At 32.7% G+C, this 23,881-nt stretch overlaps 3 protein-coding genes across 5 annotated transcripts; 1 reads left to right on the forward strand and 2 right to left on the reverse strand.

The window, feature by feature from the left end:
• Nucleotides 1–6,755: 6,755 nt before the first annotated feature.
• LOC115444727 (actin-related protein 3) lies at nucleotides 6,756–8,496 on the reverse strand. The gene has a single exon (XM_030170614.2). The coding sequence runs from the start codon at nucleotides 8,378–8,380 to the stop codon at nucleotides 7,124–7,126; it is 1,257 nt and encodes a 418-aa protein (XP_030026474.1). The 5' UTR covers nucleotides 8,381–8,496; the 3' UTR covers nucleotides 6,756–7,123.
• Nucleotides 8,497–9,214: 718 nt separating this feature from the next.
• LOC115444729 (leptin receptor gene-related protein) lies at nucleotides 9,215–14,513 on the reverse strand. 3 transcript variants are annotated; one of them, XM_030170616.2, is made up of 4 exons: nucleotides 14,416–14,513; nucleotides 11,767–11,841; nucleotides 11,346–11,532; nucleotides 9,215–10,959 (listed from the first exon to the last, which is right to left on the reverse strand). In XM_030170616.2, the coding sequence occupies exons 1-4, from the start codon at nucleotides 14,490–14,492 to the stop codon at nucleotides 10,846–10,848; spliced, it is 453 nt and encodes a 150-aa protein (XP_030026476.1). In that variant the 5' UTR covers nucleotides 14,493–14,513; the 3' UTR covers nucleotides 9,215–10,845. The 3 variants fall into 3 exon arrangements, with proteins under 3 accessions (XP_030026476.1, XP_030026478.1, XP_030026477.1); XM_030170618.2 differs by lacking the exon at nucleotides 14,416–14,513 and adding an exon at nucleotides 13,230–13,374 and having other exon boundaries at nucleotides 11,767–11,842; XM_030170617.2 differs by lacking the exon at nucleotides 14,416–14,513 and adding an exon at nucleotides 11,913–12,014.
• Nucleotides 13,822–17,453, forward strand: LOC115444728 (DNA-directed RNA polymerases I, II, and III subunit RPABC1). Its single transcript, XM_030170615.2, has 6 exons — nucleotides 13,822–14,103; nucleotides 14,184–14,272; nucleotides 14,958–15,136; nucleotides 15,482–15,644; nucleotides 16,110–16,188; nucleotides 17,353–17,453. Exons 1-6 carry the CDS (start codon nucleotides 14,098–14,100, stop codon nucleotides 17,416–17,418), a joined length of 582 nt encoding a protein of 193 aa, XP_030026475.2. The 5' UTR covers nucleotides 13,822–14,097; the 3' UTR covers nucleotides 17,419–17,453.
• The last annotated feature ends 6,428 nt before the right edge of the window (nucleotides 17,454–23,881 follow it).

The following is a 23,881-nucleotide window of genomic DNA, read 5'->3' on the forward strand; positions in this document are numbered from 1 at the left end:
ATCTTAGGAACTACCGGTTTCAACCAAAAAATTCGTTTTGTGTTGGATAGCCCTTCATTTGTGGACCGCTATAAGCTATATCATCACGCTATGACCAATAGGAGCTGAGCAGTAATGGCTAATCTCAGGACCTACCGGTTTGAACTGAAAATTTTTTTTTGTGTTGGATAGCCCTTTGTTCCTGGAGTGCTATAGGCTATATATCATCACGCTATGACCAATAGGAGCGGAGCAGTAATGAAACAAGTTGCAAAAACGGGGAAAATTATGAGTTTTGAGAGCTTCCGTTGCCTGCGCTGCGTAAACGGTTAAAGTTATGCAACAATGATGTATGACGGGATTGTTTCTCTTAAAAAGTTCTAAATAATATAACAAAGTCCCCCGCTGCATCTGTCTGTTACGTGTTAAACTCAAAAACTACCCAACGTATTATGATGAAATTTGGTATGGAGACAGTTTGAGACCCTGGGAAGAACATAGGCTCCCGGGAAACTACTACTTTTATAACGGAAAACTTTAGCTTGAAAAACTTTATAACGCGGGCGGAGCCGCGAGCAAAAGCTAGTTTATTATAAGAAGACGACGACTTGTGAATTTTGTCCGGATTTTGATTTCGACGACTACGAGTCATAATACTTCTAGTTGGATTCATAATTAATTATTTTTTATTTCTTTTACAATATTTTTAATATTCAAAAAGTGTCTCGTGGTAACCTGGGGTTTGAACCCGCGCACAGCGAGTCGATTGTTTTAGGCAATTAGGCGTTAGGCCAAGTGCCATTGACATATTGTTGTGAAATTAGACATCTTATTCGGAATATTATTAAACTCACTATAAGTTCGTTATTGTGCAAAATTTGAATCTTTTCACACTGACCGTTAATTTTAATATTTTGTTAAAGAGAGTGTTTGTAAGTTTATCAGTATTTTCACTTAATTCACAGTCATTTATCCTTGTTAATATTATTTCTTAATACGAGTTTATGCACTTAATGGTGTTTTAGGAAATGTCTGTTTGTATTTTGTAGTTTTGGTTTAACACTTCACACAATTAGTTTTAATTCACAAAATCCTCTTGGTTTGACTTCATAACATTTATGTCTATGATTTAAACTTGTATGCACTGATTTAACACTAGTTTATTATTATTTTTACACTTTGTCTATTTTTATTTAATTTTTTCATTGGAGAGTTATACGTTTAAAGTTTATCGGAACAGCGCCATCTCTCATATGAAACTCCAAACATATGAAACTCCAAACATAATAAATTCTTAAGGCTAAAAAAATGGAACACTCGGGATTTTGGATAGTCGCCACGACTGATTATAGTCTTCAGGCATTCGAAAAATCTTTCTACTGTCATAAGAATAAGATAATACAGTTAATGCTGTTACAATAATACGATTATACTCATATTTGAACAAATAATTACTTCTAATAAAAGCGCATATATAAATCCGTTCCTTTTGCCAGAACTATATCAAAGAAATATAAATGATAGTAAGTAAGACCATCACGTACTCGGCACTCGGCAGTACGTATTCAGAAAGTAATTTCAATATTCTTCCGCAAGCGTAACTGGCGTTCGACACGGCAATAGCTTCCGCACTTGGCTTACCTCCGAACTAATATCAGAAGGTAAAATTGATAATCAGAATTCATTTCGCCACGGTTTGGTTTTCTTTTACAGGACATATATTTTATTTATCAGTTTTTATGCGAAATTGCATTGTATATTGCACTCATTGCCCCAAACTGCATTCCATGGTGCGATTAATGATATCACATGTATTTATAAGCATGTGACTATCAAAATGATCGTCGTTGTCGTGGATTGATTAAATATGTTTCAAGTTTTTACGTCACCCATTTTATTCCCTACTCCATTTTCGTCTAGACATAACTAATTTATACTTAAATAGATTGAGCTTTAGGTAATTCAATAACGCCCACTTTAAAATCCTTACAATTGAAGTACAAATAAGCCACTAAACGTGAGGTGAGCGTGTATTAATAAACTTGTTTCCTAAGTAGGCAACTACACTTGTTCCCAACCTTTGAAGAGTTTGCAAGATTTCCTATTACCGCACCGCCTCCCAGCTTCAACTTTATGTAGTTCGCGGAATCCAACAGTTTTATTTACTTTCGCAAACTACTAGCACCGCACATAGTTTTCTAAAGGAACCACTGCAAAATCAATTGTATTTTTATTCTAGCAAAATTTTACCCGTCGAAGCAAAACGAACCCGACAAAAGACAACTTCGTTAAATTTTTAAGTAGATTTTACAAGTTGACTCAATAACTATGTAGGTGTCTTTTATTGTCGTTTGTTCTTACATAAGTAGGTAATATTATGATATTATTCTTTGACCATCGGGGTAAAATATGCGTGCTATTTTGAATAAAGAATAAGGTATTATAAGTAGGTATTTACTTAGGGATATGCTGTTTTAATGGCCTGTATTTGGTTGTTTTTTTATTATTAGTTTAAATAACACGTTATTTTCTTAAAACTTATCTTCAATATATACACACCTTTTCTCTAAATTTAATTATAATTATGTCAAATTTAATATAGTTTTAAATTGCGAAACTGACACCCAGTTTCGCAACACAACAAACTCATATGTATTTTGTAAACAGTTAAAATCGTAAACTCCAATAAACCCAGGTAGATATTTAGCTTTTTCCGGTTCGTCTCACTACGGTCAGACGCAGACCGCATTTTATACCGTGGCACGACTGAGTGGACTTTTATAGAGGATACCTTTTCACAGTATCATACTTAGCGATAAATAGCGGTGAAATTATGGCTTTGAATTGTACAAATAAGAAAATCTTTGGATGGTAATAAACTTTACTACTTGATTTGTTCTGCTTTAAAAATAAAACTGGCTAGATAGTTTTTGCTAATTATAATAATATTTATGTATTAATAACAGCTACCATATAATCAATACATTAAAACATAATATAAAAGCTATTTATATACGTCGTAAACCCAGTAATATTTATAGGTAGACAAAACAATCAAAAAATACCACCAGATATCTATCGAACATACAAAATATATGAAAGACTAGCTTCCGCCCGCAGCTTCGCCCGCGTGGATTTCGGACTTCAAAAATGGAGGAGGTGCTCAATTTGTCGGGATGTTTTTTTAATGTATGGTGGTCCGATTGTCCGGTCAGGGTCTGATGATGGGATCCTGGTGAAATCGAAGGAAGCATATAGCATGATTCAGTATTCACGCGTGATGGCTTATTATTAGCGTATTTCATGTATAACTTTGGTGTTTCTATACCGATTTCTATGATTCTTTTTTATGGAATATTTAATAATGTTAACTTTTATAATTAGGGATGACTGAGAGTGTTAAAAACGTAAGAGTAGACAAATATAATGAGAAAGCTTCGAACTGCTAAGCTATCGGGAGTTACACGTGTTATTGTGAGTCAACCATAAAAGATAGACATATGCTGTCGTGGGATATTTTTTACTTAATTTTAAGGAGAACATTCCCGTCATACATGATTTCTGTGTAGCTTTAACCATTAAGGTTGCACACGCGACGGAAGCTTAAAAAATGGAATAACTTCTCCCGTTTTCCCAACATTTCCCTTCACTGCTCTGCTCCTTTTAATTGTAGGGTGATGAAAAGTATACTATAACCAGCACAGGAGTATGACAAATAATTGTACCAAGTTTCGTTAAAATCCGTCGAGTAGTTTTTGTTTCTATAACGGTTATACGGACAGACAGACAGACAGACAAAAATTTTACTAATTGCATTTTTGGCATTAGTATCGATCCCTAATCACCCCCTGATAGTTATTTTGGAAATATATTTCATGTACAGAATTGACCTCTCTACAGATTTATTATAAGTATAGATATAGATAGATATAGATTGTTTGAAATAATTTCCGCATCTGCTATCTGTTCTGTCTGTTGCCTTTTATACGTGGAAGTTGTAACTTGTAACTATGTTTTGTGCGCACCAGCGAGGCGTAGAATTGGTGTGGATTCGTTCGGAAATTGGCCCTTTTGTGTTGTGCGGTAAGCCACAGGCCATAGCACACGATGAGAACGTCTACACGCGTCTGCGGCAGACTAATTAGAGCGGCGGCTTTGTAAAAAAAACGGCTAATAGGCACCTGTTAATACCGGTCGTACTTTAATTCCTAGGGTTATCACCAAGTATAGGCGTATAGAATGATCAAAGTGTAATAGGTGAGGATGGTTAGGGGTGTTTAACGCTAAAGTATAAAAAATAAATAGATTAAAAATTATAAAACATTACAGTTCCCATTCTATAAGCTTATATAAATAAAAAAAGGTGACACAAGTAGTTTCAACAAGTCCTTCCGGGAATACACAAAAATCATTTTTTTATACGACAAATATAACAACTTGTAAGTACGTTACATTTTTGTAAGTAAGTACTTGTATCCCAAAGTAGTAAACAAAGCATGTAAGTATTTTGTACAATAGTCGTATCTACTTTAGATTTGATGCACACGTGGAATTCTTTACTGTTGTGTGAATTTAAATATCCAATCTTTGAACGAAAACATATTTTATCAGAATTCAAGTATTTTGCCACTTGAAATGGTGGGGGAAGACACTTACGTAACCGCCCTACAATCCTCGCGTTACATAATTATTAATAAAAAAAAAGGGAAATTACTAATAAAATTCTAACACTACCACCAACCTCCTACCGGCCCAATATAACGCAAGTTGACATCAAACATCATCATTTTACAAATTAAATATCGTTACAATTAGTTACACCACGTGACAGCCCTTCACTAAAACCGATGTATGCACGTACATGATACATTTACCTACTTACTAGACATTAATTAAAACCGACGCCGGGGATGAAAGGGCCACGTTGACTTTTTGAATTGGATGCCTTTTGAGAGGAAGTCGTATGCATGTCCTGGATATTGTCGTACGTAATCTGTGCAAGCCTCTATGAAGGAGTCTTGGCTGAATTCATTGTTGCATGTAATCATATTTTATAGTCATAAAATAGCAGTCTTCGGTCAGTTTTACAACTGTAAAAATGTGTTCAATTAGACACAGTGTCTTCTTTCAAATAGGCACGCAAAAGTACTTCCATACTTTTAAAAAATATTGTTATTGCATTGCAGTTATGTTTGATAATTTACTAACGGTCCCGACAAATATTGTCCTGTCCCAAAAGATAAAATATTAGAATTTAAGTACAGCGCCACCTACCGACTCCAATTGTGAATCTAAACCATTCAGGGAAAACACATGAAAAAGTTCATAAAAATCTAGTCAAACTGCCGGAAATCAAATACAAATACAAATACAAAAACATTTATTCGCACAACACCATGACACATTCAATTTACAAAACAAAACAACGAGATGAAAAAAAAATGTTATACAAAAAAGAAATAAATAAAAAAAGCAGAAAAAAAAACACACAAACACACAAATAAATAGATGAAAATATAACAAGCAATAAAATCGCAAAAAAAAAAACTAGTGCATCATCCCGAACGTCATGGTGTGCGTGCGAAACGGGTCCCATTCAGCACAAGCCGCGGACGCGCCACGGCGCTGGTCTCCATGGGCCCGACAAATCATAAATAAGAGTTAAATGATATTATACTGTACACAACTACAAAACAATTATATAGTAAATAGGTTTTTTTTATATTTATTCTAAACAGGATCGAAAGCAATAAAAAAAGTTTTTTGTGAATTCCAAATTTTTGCTCTAATAAACTATATTTTTTATAAAAAAAACCCTTGAATGAAGGTTAAAGACTGAGCTTTTAAAGCTTTCAGAGGTCTCTAAGCGTTAAGATACTTAACGTGCCCTTACTGGCCCATCTCTAAATATAAAAACATACTGTTTTATACGCATATACGATTTCGTAACAAAAGGACATGGAGACAAACACTGTCATAAATAAATTAGCTGATGTTTCGGCTATATTTATTTTATTAATAAAAATGGGACTGTACCTTCATATTGAAGCTTATTGTACAGAAATATAATACATTATTATCTATGTAAATAAAAACAAAGCAAATTGCCATAATAGTGTTATACAAATGCTCTGAACTCTGCAATCTATAGGTATATAAATTTACTTTTGAACTGCTTGTCATGACTCATGGGTTCAGTTATCACAATGAACAATAAAATTGAATAGTTTTCCTGTCCATAATCTATTTCGGGTTGGTTTTGGGTTCACAGAGAAGTAAACTACTACAGCGTCAATATATTGACTCTACGATGGTACCGTTGGTACCGTCGTGAATTATCTTTACAGAAAAACTTCTTAAATTTTAGTTTTGGTGTTGAATTGTGTAGTGATATTGTCGCAAAATAATTAAACTCCGATCCATTTTTTATTTCTATAAGTTATCAATGATAGTGCAGTCAACCAAAATTATAGCTGATTTATTTTAATATGAACAATATTGTTACAAAGCCCTGGTAAATGAAAGTTGTTATTTCATGTGAAAAAAAGATTTGAATAAATAATAAATACTAAATAAGTACCTACTTCATAATATAAAATGAATGTAACTGATTAAAGAATGCAAATTTTACCAAAATTTGATTTGTTATGGTTATCTCTTATAATGTTTAAGAAATATATTTAAATAATATTTATTCTTTAAGCTACATAGAAAATGAAGAGCTGGACGAAAAATATGAACTGACATGTAAATAAAATGGGATGTAAACAAACACATTAACTTTCAATGACAATTTATTTCTAAGTAAAAAGCTGGAATGCAATCTATATTTAAATGCATAATTGAAATAGTTTATCCAGCCAAATTAAAAAAGAAAATATATCAATATTTTATACATATTGTAGAAATCTTAAAATTATAAATCAATGTTTGGAAACAATAACAATGTTTTTTGAAGGTTATACAAACCTTTACAAATATTTTGTTTCTCTTTCAAAAAGTTTACAAAATCCTTCCTATGTTAATGAATAAAATATTTATAGCATAATTCTTCATTCATGACCTCATAATCTCATTACAGTTAAAAGTTATATGTGACATTATAGTTTTGTATATTGAATTGGTCTTTAATTAATACTGAAATTTATGTCATGGTACCGAACACAGGGTTGTGTCTGCAAATGCTTGGTCCATACTCCATGTACGCCTGCTTTGTGTGGCAGACTTGGTAGAACTCTGGAGTTGAGGCCAACATACTGCCTCCAAACCACACCGCATATCTTTGCATGTTGTGGGAAATGACTTGCACATCAATGGGTTTCGGTGTGATGCGTCCCTCAGACAGCATTGTAGAGAGCTTCAGTCTTGCATCAACAGTTCTCTTGATGTCACGTTGCAACCTCCTGCCAAAGTCACGGAACATTGTCGAACCTCCCGACAAAACAATATTTCCGTATAGTCCTCTTCTTACATCAATCGGGCATGACTGTATCACATCATCTACCATTTCGTTCAATGGCACCGTAAAATCAGCATTTGAGAATTCTGGGTGGAAGAAAATTTCAGGTCCCAAAAATCTTTCATAGCCAACATCAACAGTGAATGGGTTTTTGGTTATAGCGTTTATGCCAGTGTATTTCTTCATCCACTTGGCAGGGTCACTGTCATACTTGGCAAACTCTTTGGCAATGTCAGGGCAGATATAACTGAACTTTTCCTTAATCGCTTTGGCAGTTTCTAAGCTTTGTTCTGGTGGAATGCCTACTTCGCGTTCACGAAGCAGTGACTGAATGAAAGATGTAATATTTCTCCCAGCAATTGGGATATGTTTGATGCATGAGCCAATTACATACCCCTCAGCTACAGGCACAATATGTGTGACACCATCTCCACTGTCGACCACAATGCCTGTAAACGTTCTCTCGGCGGACGCCCTGGATTTCCATGAAGCGGCTAGAGCAAGCACCGCCTGCACGGCAATATAGAGCCCTGGGACATTGAATGACTCAAACATAATTTCGGCTAAGTACTCCCTGTTTTCGGGCGTGTTCAACGGAGGTTCCGTGAGCAAGAAATGGTGGTCTTCAGGTTCTGCACGCAAGTATTTGAAAATACACTGCTCGATATACCTTTCCATCAAGTCCCAATCTTCAACAAGCCCGTGACGCACGGGGTACTTAACAGAGTACCCGGTCGCATCGAAAGCCTCATCTCCGATAAAGAAATCCAAATCCTCTACGGCTTTAGCCATACGACGAGTCGTTTGATCGCCAACTTTCGCAGTTTCTTTTATCGCGATGGCTGACGGAATGATAAACTGCGGTTCCTTGTTGCCGGCGAACCCCAATTTCGTGTACCCAGTACCTACGTCGATTACACAAGCTGGCAAATGGTCTCCCATCTTTATTCAGCACCTTAATTATATACTTTCAAATAAGTTATCACTACTAAAAGGAAAATATCTTAGGGTGCGGTATGTACAATTCTGTAGTTTTGACTTTAATCTAATGTCAACCTGGCGGTGATGATTAATACATTTGCGTTTCGTTTCATGAAAAAAAAGATAGCTTCATTTTGTGCATAATAAAACCACTTTTACATAAAAATTCATAGGACGATTTTATTCGTTTTATTTGCATGTATTACCTTTGTTTATAGAAAGACAGAAAGCCGCAATATTTTGTTTCTAAAAATATGGAATCTGAAAAAAATAAAACGTATATAAAAAAACTCTACCTAACTGGCAAAACAAATTTTTTCAATAAGTATTTTCTTTTCTTTCAAATTATTTTGATTCTATCATTAATTTCATGGTGAATATTGATTGCCTATAAAGAAATTTTAAAAAAAAGTTGATTTCTTCTAAGTTCTATAGAAGCAACTTTCGAAAATGCTCTCAGCTAAGAGCTCTCAGCCCCCACGCGTTGCAGTGGCAACTGTGGCGACTCATACATATTGCATCGATATGAATTGCATTAATCCAACACAGATAGGGGTAAATGCAAAGATTTAATTATAATAATTTTTTAAATATAATTGATTAGATGAAGGTAGATTTGGTCCACAGACGTTAGGCCTTTATACGTTTTTGATTTGGTCCAAGATTTAATATTAGTTGAATAGACAGATTAAGAACCGGCTCTTAAATTCGAAGACGAAACTTTCAAAATAATCTGTATCCAAATTTAAATAAATAAATGGATTTATAAATACGTATTACAATTAAACACAGATATATAAATCAGGTAGCGTTTATTGTGACCTGACACTAATGCTATATGTACACATTTTACATTACAGGAATGTAACGCAAAGTTTCTTCAAAAGCGTCAACATATCGCAATTTGTAATACTTTAGAATTTCGTTCACAATTTACGATTGTATTATAACACTTATTATACTAAACATATACCAGGGATCTTCTCCGTGGGTAAAACTATTACAGGAAAAACAAAATTAAAATAAATTATATATAAACGAAAACAAAGTTCTATCTGAAATAAGCTACATTTTTACAATTTATTTCGGCTATGCAAAAAAAAAACTCGTCTATCCCTACTATTAACAATATAAGTAATTTTATAAAACAACTTTTAATTAAAGAATTTTTAAACTTTACAAAAACTGAATTGTTGATCCAAATATATTTCGTGCACCAAAAGACTATCCCACTTTAGTAATAAAAAAATATGTTTTTCTAATTTTCTTACAATTTACTTATTTTAATATTGTAACAGCAAATGTTACAATATAATACCTTATGTATTACCTGTTAATAAATCTGTGAGTAAAATTTATTATATCAAGATAAAAGAAATGTGCAAACACAAATTATGAGCAACTATTGCTATGGTTATAAATACAAAATATTGTTATAAAATAATGTTATAACAAATATCCAAAAAAATATGTATTAATTTGAACATATAAAAAAAAATTAAGTTTTGAATAAAATACACATTCATCTTTATTTAAAAAGATATTCTATAGCATAGTTTTATGATATATATATTGTGTATTCACTCAAATATACACTTACGTTGGTTAGTCATCAGATCTAATTGTATGTAATAAAAACTTTTTTTGTATCAATCTTTATCAGTACTTTGTCGCCGGGTATTCTATGAATCAACAAAAATATGACATATTTAATAAATTACAAATTCAATAGAGTACTTGACAGTATTATATTAAGGTTTGCAACATATACATTAGCAAGGGACCATTAGAATAAAGAATTCACAGGAACAGATGTTGCTTGCAATGTAATATCATAAATATGTTTTACAAAATAATTTGACTGTGAGAACTTTTTGGGAATAAAGATATTTGTTACGAAATGCCAACTTGCATATTTTATGTCACAGTGAATAGTTTCGGGAGTAATCTTAGATATACATTTTATCGCAAATTTTATTGTTGACAGCAATGTAAATAACAATGAGAAGAATGGAGAGCAATTCTATAAATAAACCACAAACCAAAAAAATCATCTATACCATATTGCATTATGTTGTTCAATTTACAAAAATTTAATACAAATCATACAATTTAGGATAATCGGTAAAATACCTATACCCTATAAAAATTAATTCCATAACAAAACGCCATCACCACATTGTTTATGCTCGTAATTATACCAGTTAATTTTTAATTTTTGCTACATATCAAAGCAATAACATCAAATTGCGATCACTTGAAAGCAAATATACTTCATATTTACTCACACAGTTTACCAGGTTACACTAATCAGTAACAAATATCAGACTTAACAATAAACAGATGAAACGGCGGCATGTCTTGCAATCTAACATTATAATTGCCTCATTCATCGTCCCATTGCAGTAACCAAACATTCTACGTTCTCACCACATCGCATAGTCCGAGTCGTCCATATCGAAGATTGTAAAGAAACCGAGTATTGTGAGGTATACTATAACATTACCGGCTAGTGTAAGGTGGCATGCTCCCCACTGTATCTGAAAATATTTAATTTTTATTTACAAATATGAAAGAAGAGCTGGTTTTCATTATAACAATATAATAAAATTTTAGGTTTTTCAAAATATGTTTAATATCATTGCATTATTAATTAAAAAGTACATATACATATATCCTGTATGATAGAATATATCATAAGCTTATCTCTATATTCTAAAATAAAGGCACAGCTTGTCCACCCATGTCCACAGAGTTTATCTCGTATCTCATTATGTAAGTTGAGGCAAACATATCACACAGTCATAAATCCCAATAGAAGGCGATTCTTAATTTATATCTTTCCCAAATTGAAAATACAATTATAAACATCACTCTTAGAATATAAGTATAGCTTCTTATTGAATAATAAAGAAAAAATACTTACCACAGCAGCTCGAGCAAGCACAATCGGCAACGCAAAAGAACTGACTAGAAATCCCATAGTAATAAATATAGCAGTCTCCATACATGCAGTGTTTGTGCCGCCCGCGCCATCGGTGACGCGTCGGGCGACCATCGTTGGGATCGGACACAGGATGTAAAACAGAACCACAAAGAATGGCCACCATAGTCTGGAAAAATAATTTCAAGTTTAACAATTAACCTATTGTCTGGACATTCTATATATTTTCTTGTTGCTATGGTAATAAAGCTACAGAATAAAAAAATCATTAAATACAACTTATAAGAGGTCACTAGATTGTTAGGAACCATTATATGCACTATTGCTATAAAACAATGCAGTTTAATTCTAAACTTTATATTATCTGTAAACTAAAGTTTATTATTGCTGAACAGTTACTTACTTATACTGGGGTAAGGCACATGCTAATATAACAAATGTCATTCCAATTGAACCGGCAAAAGCCAGGGACACCAAGCTGGAACAATCAGTAACATAATTAGATAAATAATAAATATTTTTTCTTTTTTAAGAAATTCATGTACTAACCTTGAAATAAGTTTAAAAGTATTATTCATTAATTATGCCAGGAAAAGCATGATATACCTACTAACAATTTTACTGATAATGTATGACAAAATCATATTATCTAGTTGGCTTTATGCCATACTAATAATATATGGATCCTGCAGAATTTCATTTTTTTTTTGTGGATTTGCAACATAATTATATCAAGAATAGAAAGCTATGTGTATGTCAGTAATCTAAATAAAATTGTGGACTATGATGTGTTTATAACAGTATTATATCAAATAATATATTATGTTCTAATTTTTATTATTATTTATAAATTTGCAAGTCATTATATGAAATTAATCATTATGACTTGTTTACCAATAATAATTGAATCCCTTTTTTTACGATAAAGAGATATCTTAAAATAAATAATATTATGATAGTATTTTTTTCTGACCAAGCTTAATAATACATTATTGACATTTACTATTATGAAGTAAACTATTTAGGAACAGTTTTATAATTTGTATAACTTTATCCATTAATTTTCTTTGTTGATGAAAACAAAGGCACAAAATTTTTAAATGAATAAAGTAATCATTATTTTAGAGTTACATTCATATTTAGAATCTTGATACCAATATATGGATATTGTCACCATGTTTTCTGGTAGAGAAAAGCCATTGTGCATTATAAAAATTGATTAATTTAAGCTTTTAAATATAACACTAGTGCTAGTGATATGATTAGTGCTAGTGTGATAAGAATTAGCTTTTGATTACAATTAATGCCTTTAACAATTGTATATTGCATCAAATATGAATAAATATTTTGGGCAATGCAGTATTTGTGGAAAGGTCACATTAAACACCAATGAAGGTGTGATTTAATGAATTAAGATTTAATTAAATAAACAAATAAATAGTTTTGGTACTTTCTAAAATAATTTCAGAGATCATTTATTTGTATAATCTTGTTAAAATACTTAAATGTTAAAAAACCGTAGATATTGGTAAAACATGAATTTTCCAACATTGTGATTTATGGACCACTTTTGACACGAAGAATAAAGAATACATGGTAAAAGCAAATTTCTTCTTACCCTGATTAGAGATGCGCCCATGAAGAGTACATGAAAGATAAAAGTGTGAATAATTACTGTTCAATATTATTAAAAATAAACTGAGAAAGTAATAAATAACGCCTCAATAAATAATAGGATGCCGAATCCAATCGATGAGATAAAATATATTTGTAAATAAATGACTCATTAACAATACAATAATGACTTTTGTTCTGGTTCTTTGAATCCTTTTATTGTTTTATTAGTTATTACAGATGTTAACATACCTTTAATTCCTGCCATATTACTTTATTCTTATGATTAATCAACGTTTACATTCGATAAAAAGTAGAAACTGTAAAAAATACTAACTTCAGCCATTCATAGATGGGAAAAATTTAAGGGTTACCAGAACATTTTTTGAAATGGTACTGTCATATACTGCGCCTACTTATCCACGAAAACTGACTAAACATTTAGAATACAAAATCGGATTAAAATAATTACATACTACAAACATTAAAATATAATGATGATTATCCATTTAAGAATTTATGTTATTATTTTGTACCCACTTAGGGAACAAGTGGTGACATAATTTTTTAGTTTTTGTATCTAAATTTAACATCTGGTACCTCAAATCATAGACTAGAATAAAATTTGCTGAAGGACATGTATCCATGACTATGAATAAATAAAAAGAAAACTAGAATAAAAAAAAAATATTCCGTGGAATAGGAAATAAACAAAGGAAATAAAATTGCACAGCCACATTCTTATATATTTTTAATAATAAACATTGCATTCAATTATGAACTCCCAATTTAAATAATAATATATTAATAAACTCATTGTCATTTGACTATTGAAAAAGAAAAGATCAGTCTTTACACGAACTTACACACAACACTACTTATATTTCTCACCCATAACTTAACATTATAGTTTTTGGCTTTAGCCTAGTTTAGAAGTTGCAGGCTTTAAAAAAATATTGCTTGTGTGTTTTGTTGATTTTTGTGTAATTGAGGTTAAATTCGGGGCCTAATAAAAGATTGAAAAAAATAATTTTATAAATTTGGTATTCCGTAAAAACATCTAAACAAATATGGATGACGATGCGGAAACTTACAAACTTTGGCGAATTCGAAAACTGTTATGCAGGTAAGTTAGGTTATAATGTTTTGTGAAATTGTTTCATGTTTGTTGATTAATCTTCCAATGAGTTATTATTTCACTTCTAGTTATGCCACGATCGCGGTTATTTAGTGACTCAAGATGAGTTGGATCAGACTTTGGAGCAATTTAAGGAACAATTTGGAGATAAACCCAGGTCTGTTATTAAATTATTTTTTATTTTAAAGTTGTACATGGAAGTATGTGTCATGTGTAGTTTTGGCGTATCAAGCTAGTGGGTCAGAGCCTGTATGCTCATTTCGCTTGATATATTTATAAGTACGTATTCATAAATACTCACCAACATGTACTTTCGCTGTATCAGATAAAGTTTTTTGCATTAGATTTTTCTTTATTTTTTCGTCAATGATCTGCATGTTGCAGTTTTTACGTGCAGTTATAATAAAATTTTGAACCTTAATTCGCACATTTTAAAAAGACCAAATATTTGTATGTATCCAAAACGACTTTTGTTGAGGTATGTCAGATTGATATGTTTATGTCAGTAATAATTTTGAGAATTTTCACACTGACATTAAAATGCTGGCTGATAGTAAGAATTTCATATTTTACTATTTGTTATTGGAGTTTATTTTTTGTGTACACATGATAACACCTATGTACTTACTGATTCTGTATTTAGTTTAAATATATTGTGACCCAAATTTCACCCTAATGCTCTGTATTTAGTCTAAATTCTAATTATAATCATTGAAACATCCAAATATAGAAACATTTTCACAAATTTTCCCACTTATAATATTTGGGTATCATGTCCTTAAAGTGATGTCTTTCCTGGGTGCAGTTATAAATATGACTACTATAAAATGTTTTTGTTTTAGTGAAAAGCGACCAGCAAGAAGTGACTTGATAGTGTTGGTGGCCCACAATGACGACCCAACAGACCAGATGTTTGTCTTTTTCCCTGATGAAGCAAAAATAGGAATTAAAACTATAAAAACATACTGTACTAGGATGCAGGAAGAAAATATTCACAGGGCAATTGTTGTCGTACAAGCAGGTATGTGTGATTTATTTATAATCCAAGAATATAGAGAATATTTGGAACTAAGTTGTGTAATTCTAAATTGAAGTGATGCAAACTTTGCAATATCAAGCAGCATGCATAAAGGTATAATAAATGCACTTGAGGTCATTTATCAATCTCTTTCACTTGCTCTATTAGTCGTGTAAAATTCTGTATAATATGCACATTTATATAATGGAAAAATGTGTGTTACTTGGAATTAAAAAATAAAAACATATTTTTTACGTGGGTTAAGCAACTAATAAGTAATTAATTTAATTGGAGATGTTCAAAATATAAATAGCTGCAATCCAAAAATTAAAATATTTTTTTCAACAGGTATGACTCCATCCGCAAAACAATCATTAGTGGACATGGCGCCTAAATACATATTAGAACAATTCTTGGAATCAGAACTACTTATCAACATCACTGAGCATGAGTTGGTCCCTGAACATATTGTGCTGACACCTGATGAGAAGCAAGAGCTGCTGGCTAGATAGTATCCTTTTTAATTAACTGTCAAGTGTAATAGATGGCGCTAGTTGTCACTTGGTATAGTTTTTGTACTGAGGAGTTTTCATTACCATTCTTATTTTAATAAATTATTATAATAATTTTTATTTGTGGTATGTACTGTCAGAATGTTTTTTTGTGTGATATAAAAGGTTTGACGCAATCTTGTAACCACCATTAAAGTACACGTAACCAGGAAGTAATTTTCGGCTATCTTCAGTCTTGCGTAAATTATAATATTATAGACTCTCCGACTACTATCGAGATGCTGGGTTCAATTCCCAAAAGTGGCAGTACTTTGTATAGATATTTATAATATAATTTGCCCGCAATCGACTTGCCCTAGTAGAGTTTCATATGCATGAAAAAAGTGTATTGCGCCGATCACAGATAAAGTATGCTCGGGATATGCAAAAGTAGACTTTATAGTATTCCTAAATCACAATATCAGTAAACTAAAGGAGAACATGTTGATGAGAATACAGGCGGGTGATCCAGTGGCCAGGTATTTTGGACTTAAGCGAGGACAGGTAAGCTCTTTATAATATAGATTTATTTTTGTGTGTTTAATTTAGAGTTAAAACACTTCATGCGGTTTAATAAACCATATTTAAAATAGTAGAGGATTTTTTACAATTATTTGTGAAGTGTACGAGCAATATGCCAAAATAATATTTATAATTATAATCTTTTCCGATGTACGCAAGAATTATTACCAAAAAAAAAAGTCAATATCAGTATATTATGTAAACGAACTGCTATAATATTCTATTGAACATTCTTAATTCAAAACTATCCCAAGACATGAACTAAACATGGCTTTATCTAATATATTTTAACTATACACGCCCAAACAATTATACAAAAAAGTTTCTATTCGCATATATTTGTTTAAATGTTTATTAATAAATATGTAAAACAGAAGTCAGGTGCGTTTTGTGAACAGAAAAAATGAACCGAACATTGTAAAGGCGTGCACTGAAGTCACGATTGCATAGAAATCGATTGTTTGGCCACCCGTTTTGAGTCATACAAGTTTTATCGCGATTCTAAATTTGAATATTCGAATGGTGACCAGTATTGGTTACGCACGTTTGTGCCTGTTACAATTAATTTTGTTCGTTCTTTGTTGACTTGAAATAATTGTTTAATTACATAGTTCGTCGTTTATAATTTTATATTATTTATTTATTTATTTGCTTACTAAGTGTATAATAATTGCTGTTGTTACATTTCATATTCTTATGACTTAGTAGTCCTTTTCAGACATTGCAAATTTGAGAACGCTACATCATAGGATCATCATCATATTAATAGGAGATGGAAGAATACCTTCCATAGCAGAACTAATTACCCATTTTTTTATATTTTATACTTACACGAATGTTAGACATTAAAATAAAACTATATCACAGATTTTATCGTGGTTTTTATATTATAATTTTCTCCCGAAGTTTCGAAGACTTTACAGCTTTGCGTCGGTAGAAAATTAAAAAAATAAAAAGCGATAAAATCTGCCAAATTGTTTTATTTTAATGTTCTTATATTTCCATAGGCAAAACTAGTAAAAATATGCTTGTGTCTTGGCAGTAAGTAAATTCAATTCCTCCTACAGTAACGAAAGTATCTTAAGGTAGTCGCCAAAAAAAAAAATATGATTTACCATTCTCAAAATTACGTTTCTACTGTTACAGGTAGTGAAAATCATCCGGTCATCGGAAACGGCGGGAAGATATATTTCTTATAGATTAGTTTGTTAGATAGATTTTCAATAAAATATATTTTGTAAAAAGAATTTTATTTGTCTACCTTACAATACCACCTGTCAGATAACATTTCGTATTTTCCATTTTACTTTTCAAGTCTTTGTTAGATGAACGAATGAACTAAGCATTAAGTCTAGTAAATAGGTTCCAACTCAATATGCATTTCTAAAATACTTGTCATAAGCCATCGTACGTATTTGGGTGGTAACAAAAAAGAGAAATTCAAGCAAATACAGTCACGCTTGGTAGAGACCATTTAAACTAATTTTTACACAATAACCTAACACAAAACAGACAATTGAAAGTTATAGAGGTATTATTAAAAGTATACGTGTGTCATCAATATCGCTTCATTATTAACATTAGAAACTATGTTCAATACGTTTATAATGAAAAAGAACTTGGAATTATCTTCATACCATTATTATGATAAGTAGGTGGGTCGAACGTCAATCTAACTCCGTCCCAGAGACCCAGTCATCATTTACAAACATTCGAAATGTATGTGTATTTTCAAAGCGATGGTCATGGTGATTCGCGTCGTCGCACCGTTATAATAGAACACCGTGACGTAGTCACTATAAGAATTACACGATTAAGACCTTACAACAAAAAATAACTTTCGTGAAATACCATCATTGTGACGGACGTAATGAAGGCGGGTGGGGTGTTGACCCCCAACGCTAAACGTACACGTGGCTTGTAAGTATTTATGCATTGTTCGGAATTTATCAAAAGTCAGTGAGAGTTACAATAATTTAGATTTGGACAAAGGAGATTGTTGCGGTTGCGGATGTAGTTTGTTTTTGGATGATTCTGGTTTAATTCTCAGATCGTCTAAAAACTTGTGTAGTCTTTCGACATTTAATCAGTTAATATAATATACTATTGTAAACAAATTTGAACGCGTTAATCTCAGGAACTACTGTTTCAAATTGAAAAATTCTTTTAGTGTTGGATAGCTTATTTATCGAGGAAGGCTATCCTATATAAACTACAACCTGAGTGCAGTCCTGCTAAGTAATAGCATATGTAACGGCACGCATGCTCAGCGTCATGCTGTAGGCAGGCCGGGCACGCGACTACGATCTTCACACGGCGCATGCGCATCATACCCCGCGCACGTCACTAATTCGCAATCGCGATAACAACCCTTTCGCCACATGTTTATTGTCATATGAAACTAAATGAGCGCGAAAACCAATTTCGTGCTTTCATGTTTAAAAATGTTACAAAATATGCGCCTTCTTAAGTGAGTTTGCATTTCGACTTTTATTGTTAGTGGTGGGTTGCGTAGGCTTGTGGTAGTGGTTGTCGATGGTGTGTGATTCAGCCGCCTCTGGTGGTCAAATAATGACTATTGTAGCTGTTAAGGATATTTGATTGTGGTAAGTACCTTCTGGCATCATTTGCACATCGTGATTTTTGAGCCGAACTTAAGTCGTCTAATGTATAATTTTGTAATGTCTTGGCACTCATTGGACGTAATTACTGCTAGTATGTATAAGGGAATTTTAAGGACTTTAGTTTCTAAGTATTCCGAAATATATAAATTGTGTAGCCCCGTCTTATTTATCGCCAAAAGAATATACGCTCGGCGCAACATGGCACGGATATTGCAGATATAATTTTGTTATTTTTTACGAATGATTGTTGGATTGATGTCCACCAGTAACCCGAATGCAATTCCGGGTGAATTGTAATGGAAAACCGCACACAATGTGTCGACAGGCTTGGAAATTGAACCCGGTACTTCAAATACTTATTGATAAACAAAATAAAAACCGCAAATAATGCATAACTTGACATCCTAGTACGTTTTTGACGTGTTTTCGGCTGATTGGAATGATCCAGTATGAATGTTTGCATTATTGTGAAATTAACTCATGATACCGCATATTTCATGTAGTTATTAAGTACATTATTGATATGTTTAATATTTTACTGTAGTTATATGTTGTTATTATTAACTTAATTAGTGTAATTTGTTTATCCGTTCTAATTGAAATAAATAAATAATAAATAGAACGTATTTTACATATCATCATCATCATTTGCCGGGAATCGTCCACTGCTGGACATAGGCTTTCCTATTGAGCGCCATAGGGACTGGTTCTGGGCATTTACATTTACATATGTTTATTGTTTATTATGAAAACAAACAACGCAATTAAAACCTTCGTTCAAGACAGCGATTAAAACATGACCATATACGATGTAATTGTTGTAACTTTAATCGATACCTATAGAAAATAAACAAACGTAAAATTCACTTGTATACGAATTAACGATGTATTATAATTAAACACTCACCCAATCAACGAACAGACTTTCACTGTTTTCTTGCACATTTAGGTAATCTATTCTATTTGAGCCTTCCATAGATACATCTACCGCCCGGTCACGATATGCCAATTAGAAAGCTCCAAAAATACGTATATTTGATTTAAATATTTAAATCCGACCGGTTTATCAAAACCGAGGAAATGTATGAGAACGTTTCCTGGTTATTCAAATTTTGTATCCGATAATGGACAACAATGATTAACGTCTTCTATAAATCACTTCACATGCTTATTAATACCAAGTTAGATTGTCTCATTCTTTGTCCTTTCAAATGACTTGTGCGCTGCGGGCGTTGGCTATTGGAAAACTAGCAATAGCATTTGAGTTATTTTAGTAAAGTGTATCAAAATTAAATTTAAAACAACTTGGAGCATATTTTTTCGCATCATATTAACAAGGAAAAGACTGCTTTACCAGTTATAGAGGAGAATTAAATCAATAATGATTTCTTATGATTACGCCAATGTTAGACATCATCGACTTTACAGCCTTCGAAACGTCGGGAGAAAATTAAAATATAAAAACCGCTATAAAATCTGAAATTTAGTTTAATTTTAAATCAATTCAAATTTATTTTAAATACAAACTTAATGGACGTGTGCTAGTGGCATCCAAACTGAGCTGCGCTTGTATCTTGAGCTGCCAAAAGTAAAAACATAAGTGATGAACCGCGAACAGGAAACAATGCCATTTATAGTGCTTGACTGAGCTATGATTTATTAATATAAATCAAACAATAGAAATTAGGTGAACAAACTAATTTATTAACAAAATATAATAGAACGAGTTTGAAAATAACGATCAGGGGCCTTATTCTCTATCCCGCACGTTATTTTGACAGTGCATAACAAGCACGTAACACAACGCATCATGTTTAGGACTATAGAAATTTGGCTTACAGAATACCATTCCACGCACATTTCTCGGAGATAACATGACACGGCCGCGTTACGCGTTTACACTATCATACAGAATAAGGGCCCAGTAGCGAGTTCCTAATACAAGAGTTAAGATGGAATGGCTAATGGTTTTGCACTGAGTTATACTGCCGTGCTAAGCGCAAAAGCGGTATGTCAGGGAAACCTTATTTCGAGATAACCGAAGTTTTGTAAATATAGTTTTATAGTTTTGTATGTAAAACTGAGATAGAGAAACTCTTTAAGTTTTTTTTGACAAGTTATAAACAAACCGTTATTTAGGTAAGTTCATTAGATGGGTATTTCTTTAAGCTATCCGACGACATAAAAATCAAGATTTAGTTTTTTTTTGAGATACCGCTTTTGAGCTTACCACGTCATTATAGATGTCTGGCATAATTAGCACCTGATAGGTTTGGTCCTTAACTTCTCACGTCGTTTATCAATAATCATAAACAACTTGCCGCCGTCTTTGGCAAAAGATTATGCGATGGTTGTCTTATTTTAAGCGAACCTAGATTAGTGTCGGAACCGTTATACGGCTGTCAATATCCACAAGATGCTATTGCATGGAAAACCTTTGCCCAATAAATAACCGATAGGACAAATCTGCCAAGTTTAAGTACCTACAGACTATTAATTTACAATAAAGTACATGCAAAGCACATGTATAAGTAAGGTGAAAATGTTTTATAGGCAATCGGTTATTATAACAAATTAATCGGATCGGTGTGTGGAACAGTAGCGCGAAATATCCGATTTTACACGCACGCACTTCGTAACATTCAAGTAATATGTTCTCAGCGATTATATACTTATATATTGCGTAGCTTATAAAACTTATATCTCGCTAATATTTAAAATGTGATCATATACTTATATTCACGCCTTTTATCCACGAAAGGGTAGGTAGACGCGCAACTGGTGCACTCACTTTCCGCCGAGTGTATTTCGTCCCATGATATGATAAGAGGCGAGCCTATCGCTATATCGGGCACAAATTCCAGTCTCCAGTATGATACTGAGTAGAAAAATCCAATATCACTTTACTCACCCCGGGGATAAAACCTTAGACCTGCATTGCAGGGGTACCGTAATACTACACCACGTTTAAACACGTTGTAAATGCGATTGTTTCAGAGATGTTCTGAAGTTTGTATGTTCGCATGTTTTGACGCTTGTAAAAGCTAATTTAGGGGAAATTTTTGACACTGGTAGACGATGTCCGGGATTAATATTTGACTTTTATTTCGAACTTAACTTTTTAACTTTTATGGAACGGACTGCCGAGACGAATGTCCGCAGGTTCAAATCCCAAGGGCACACACCTCTGAATTTTCTAAAAAATCATGTGTGTATTCTTTGTGAATTTATCGTTCGCTTTAACGGTGAAGGAAAATATCGTGAGGAAACCTGTACATCTGAGAAGTTCTCTATAGGAATTTCGAAGGTGTGTGAAGTCTACCAATTCGCATTTCGCACTAGGCCAGCGTGGTGGACTAAGGCCTTATCCCTCTCAGTAGTAGAGGAGGCCCGTGCTCAGCAGTGGGCAAGTGTATAATACAGGGCTGATATTATTATTTTATTTCGGGAAAAGTATTTCGTCGGTAAGGTCGCATTCATTACCAGGTTCAAATAAATAGGAAGTATTCGCAGCAATCAGAATTATAAATTAGGTTATCAGTATTAGAACAAAATGGTCCGCCGTGCCAAAACATGGCATCACGTCGCTATTATGAAAAAAATTACTTAGAATTATATTCAAGAAAATAATATTAGCATGCATAGTCACTACATAGTATAAAACAAAGTCGCTTTCTCTGTCCCTATGTCCCTTTGTATGCTTAAATCTTTAAAACTACGCAACGGATTTTGATGCGGTTTTTTTTATCACCTCATGTACCGCTATCTGAGCGGATATAAAATATATCCTATAATAATATCAGCCCTGTATTATATACTTGCCCATTGCTGAGCACGGGCCTCCTCTACTACTGAGAGGAATTAAGCCTTAGTCCACCACGTTGGCCTAGTGCGGATTGGTAGACTTGACACACCTTCGAAATTCCTATAGAGAACTCAGATGTGCAGGTTTCCTCACGATGCTTTCCTTCACCGTTAAAGCGAACGATAAATTCACAAAGAATACACACATGATTTTTTTTTTAGAAAAGTCGGAGGTGTGTGCTCTTGAGATTTGAACCTGCGGACATTCGTCTTGGCAGTCCGTTCCACACCCTACTAGGCTATCGCCGCTTAAATAATCCTACTACCAACAATATGTCTTTTTAATTTTAATCTAAAAATGTAAAAAGAAGTGATTTAATTTCCTAAATTCTATTTCTATTCTATCACTAGTATGACTAATTTATGCTAGCATACTTACATGCTAAGTTGAAATACTTTGTAAGACACTTTCAAATGATTTGAATATCACTAATGTGTTTGTGTAGTTCTTAGAATCACTGCAATATACTAAAAACCAATAATGGTAGGTTCTAAAGTAATACTGATAATTTCTCGGGCTATAACAACTTGTAACAGCCTTTATGCTTCTTGTAATTGCATTCGTAAAAGAGGAAGGATGTAATCAAAAATAATTTACGTCGTGTAATATTGCGTTGTTGTTTGAAAATCATTATAATGATCCGCCCAAAACGTTGTAAATCATTATAATCATAATATTGAGATGTATTTTAACTTAATCGTATGCCATAAATCTAATTCATTTGTACCCATAATTCTGGTTGTAGTCAGTGCCTATCAATTATGAAATATGAAAAAAAGTTCTCTCACATGTGTTTAATAACGGTTGGCAAATTATAGACATTTATACTCACTAAACGACTACGCAATGGTTTATTAGCAATATATTTTTATTCACACGGCACATATTGGCCTTTTTTATTTTTAATAAAAACTTATTAAGCATCCTGTAAAATATAATATAATAATAATAATAACTCCAGTCCTGTATCTGTCCTGTAATATATACTGTCCTATTGGGCACGGGTCTCCTCTACTATCGAGAGGGATTAGGCCTTAGTCCATCACGCTGGCCTAGTGCGGATTGGCAGACTTCACATAATATACTCAGAGAGTTTCTCGGGGACGTAGGTTTCCTCATGATATCTTAAGCGATAATACATAAAGTGTACAAGCGTTACTTTAAAAAAGTCAGATGTGCGTGTCCT

This window comes from Manduca sexta, chromosome 16 (genome assembly GCF_014839805.1).
Source record: "Manduca sexta isolate Smith_Timp_Sample1 chromosome 16, JHU_Msex_v1.0, whole genome shotgun sequence".
Classification (NCBI taxonomy): domain Eukaryota; kingdom Metazoa; phylum Arthropoda; class Insecta; order Lepidoptera; family Sphingidae; genus Manduca; species Manduca sexta.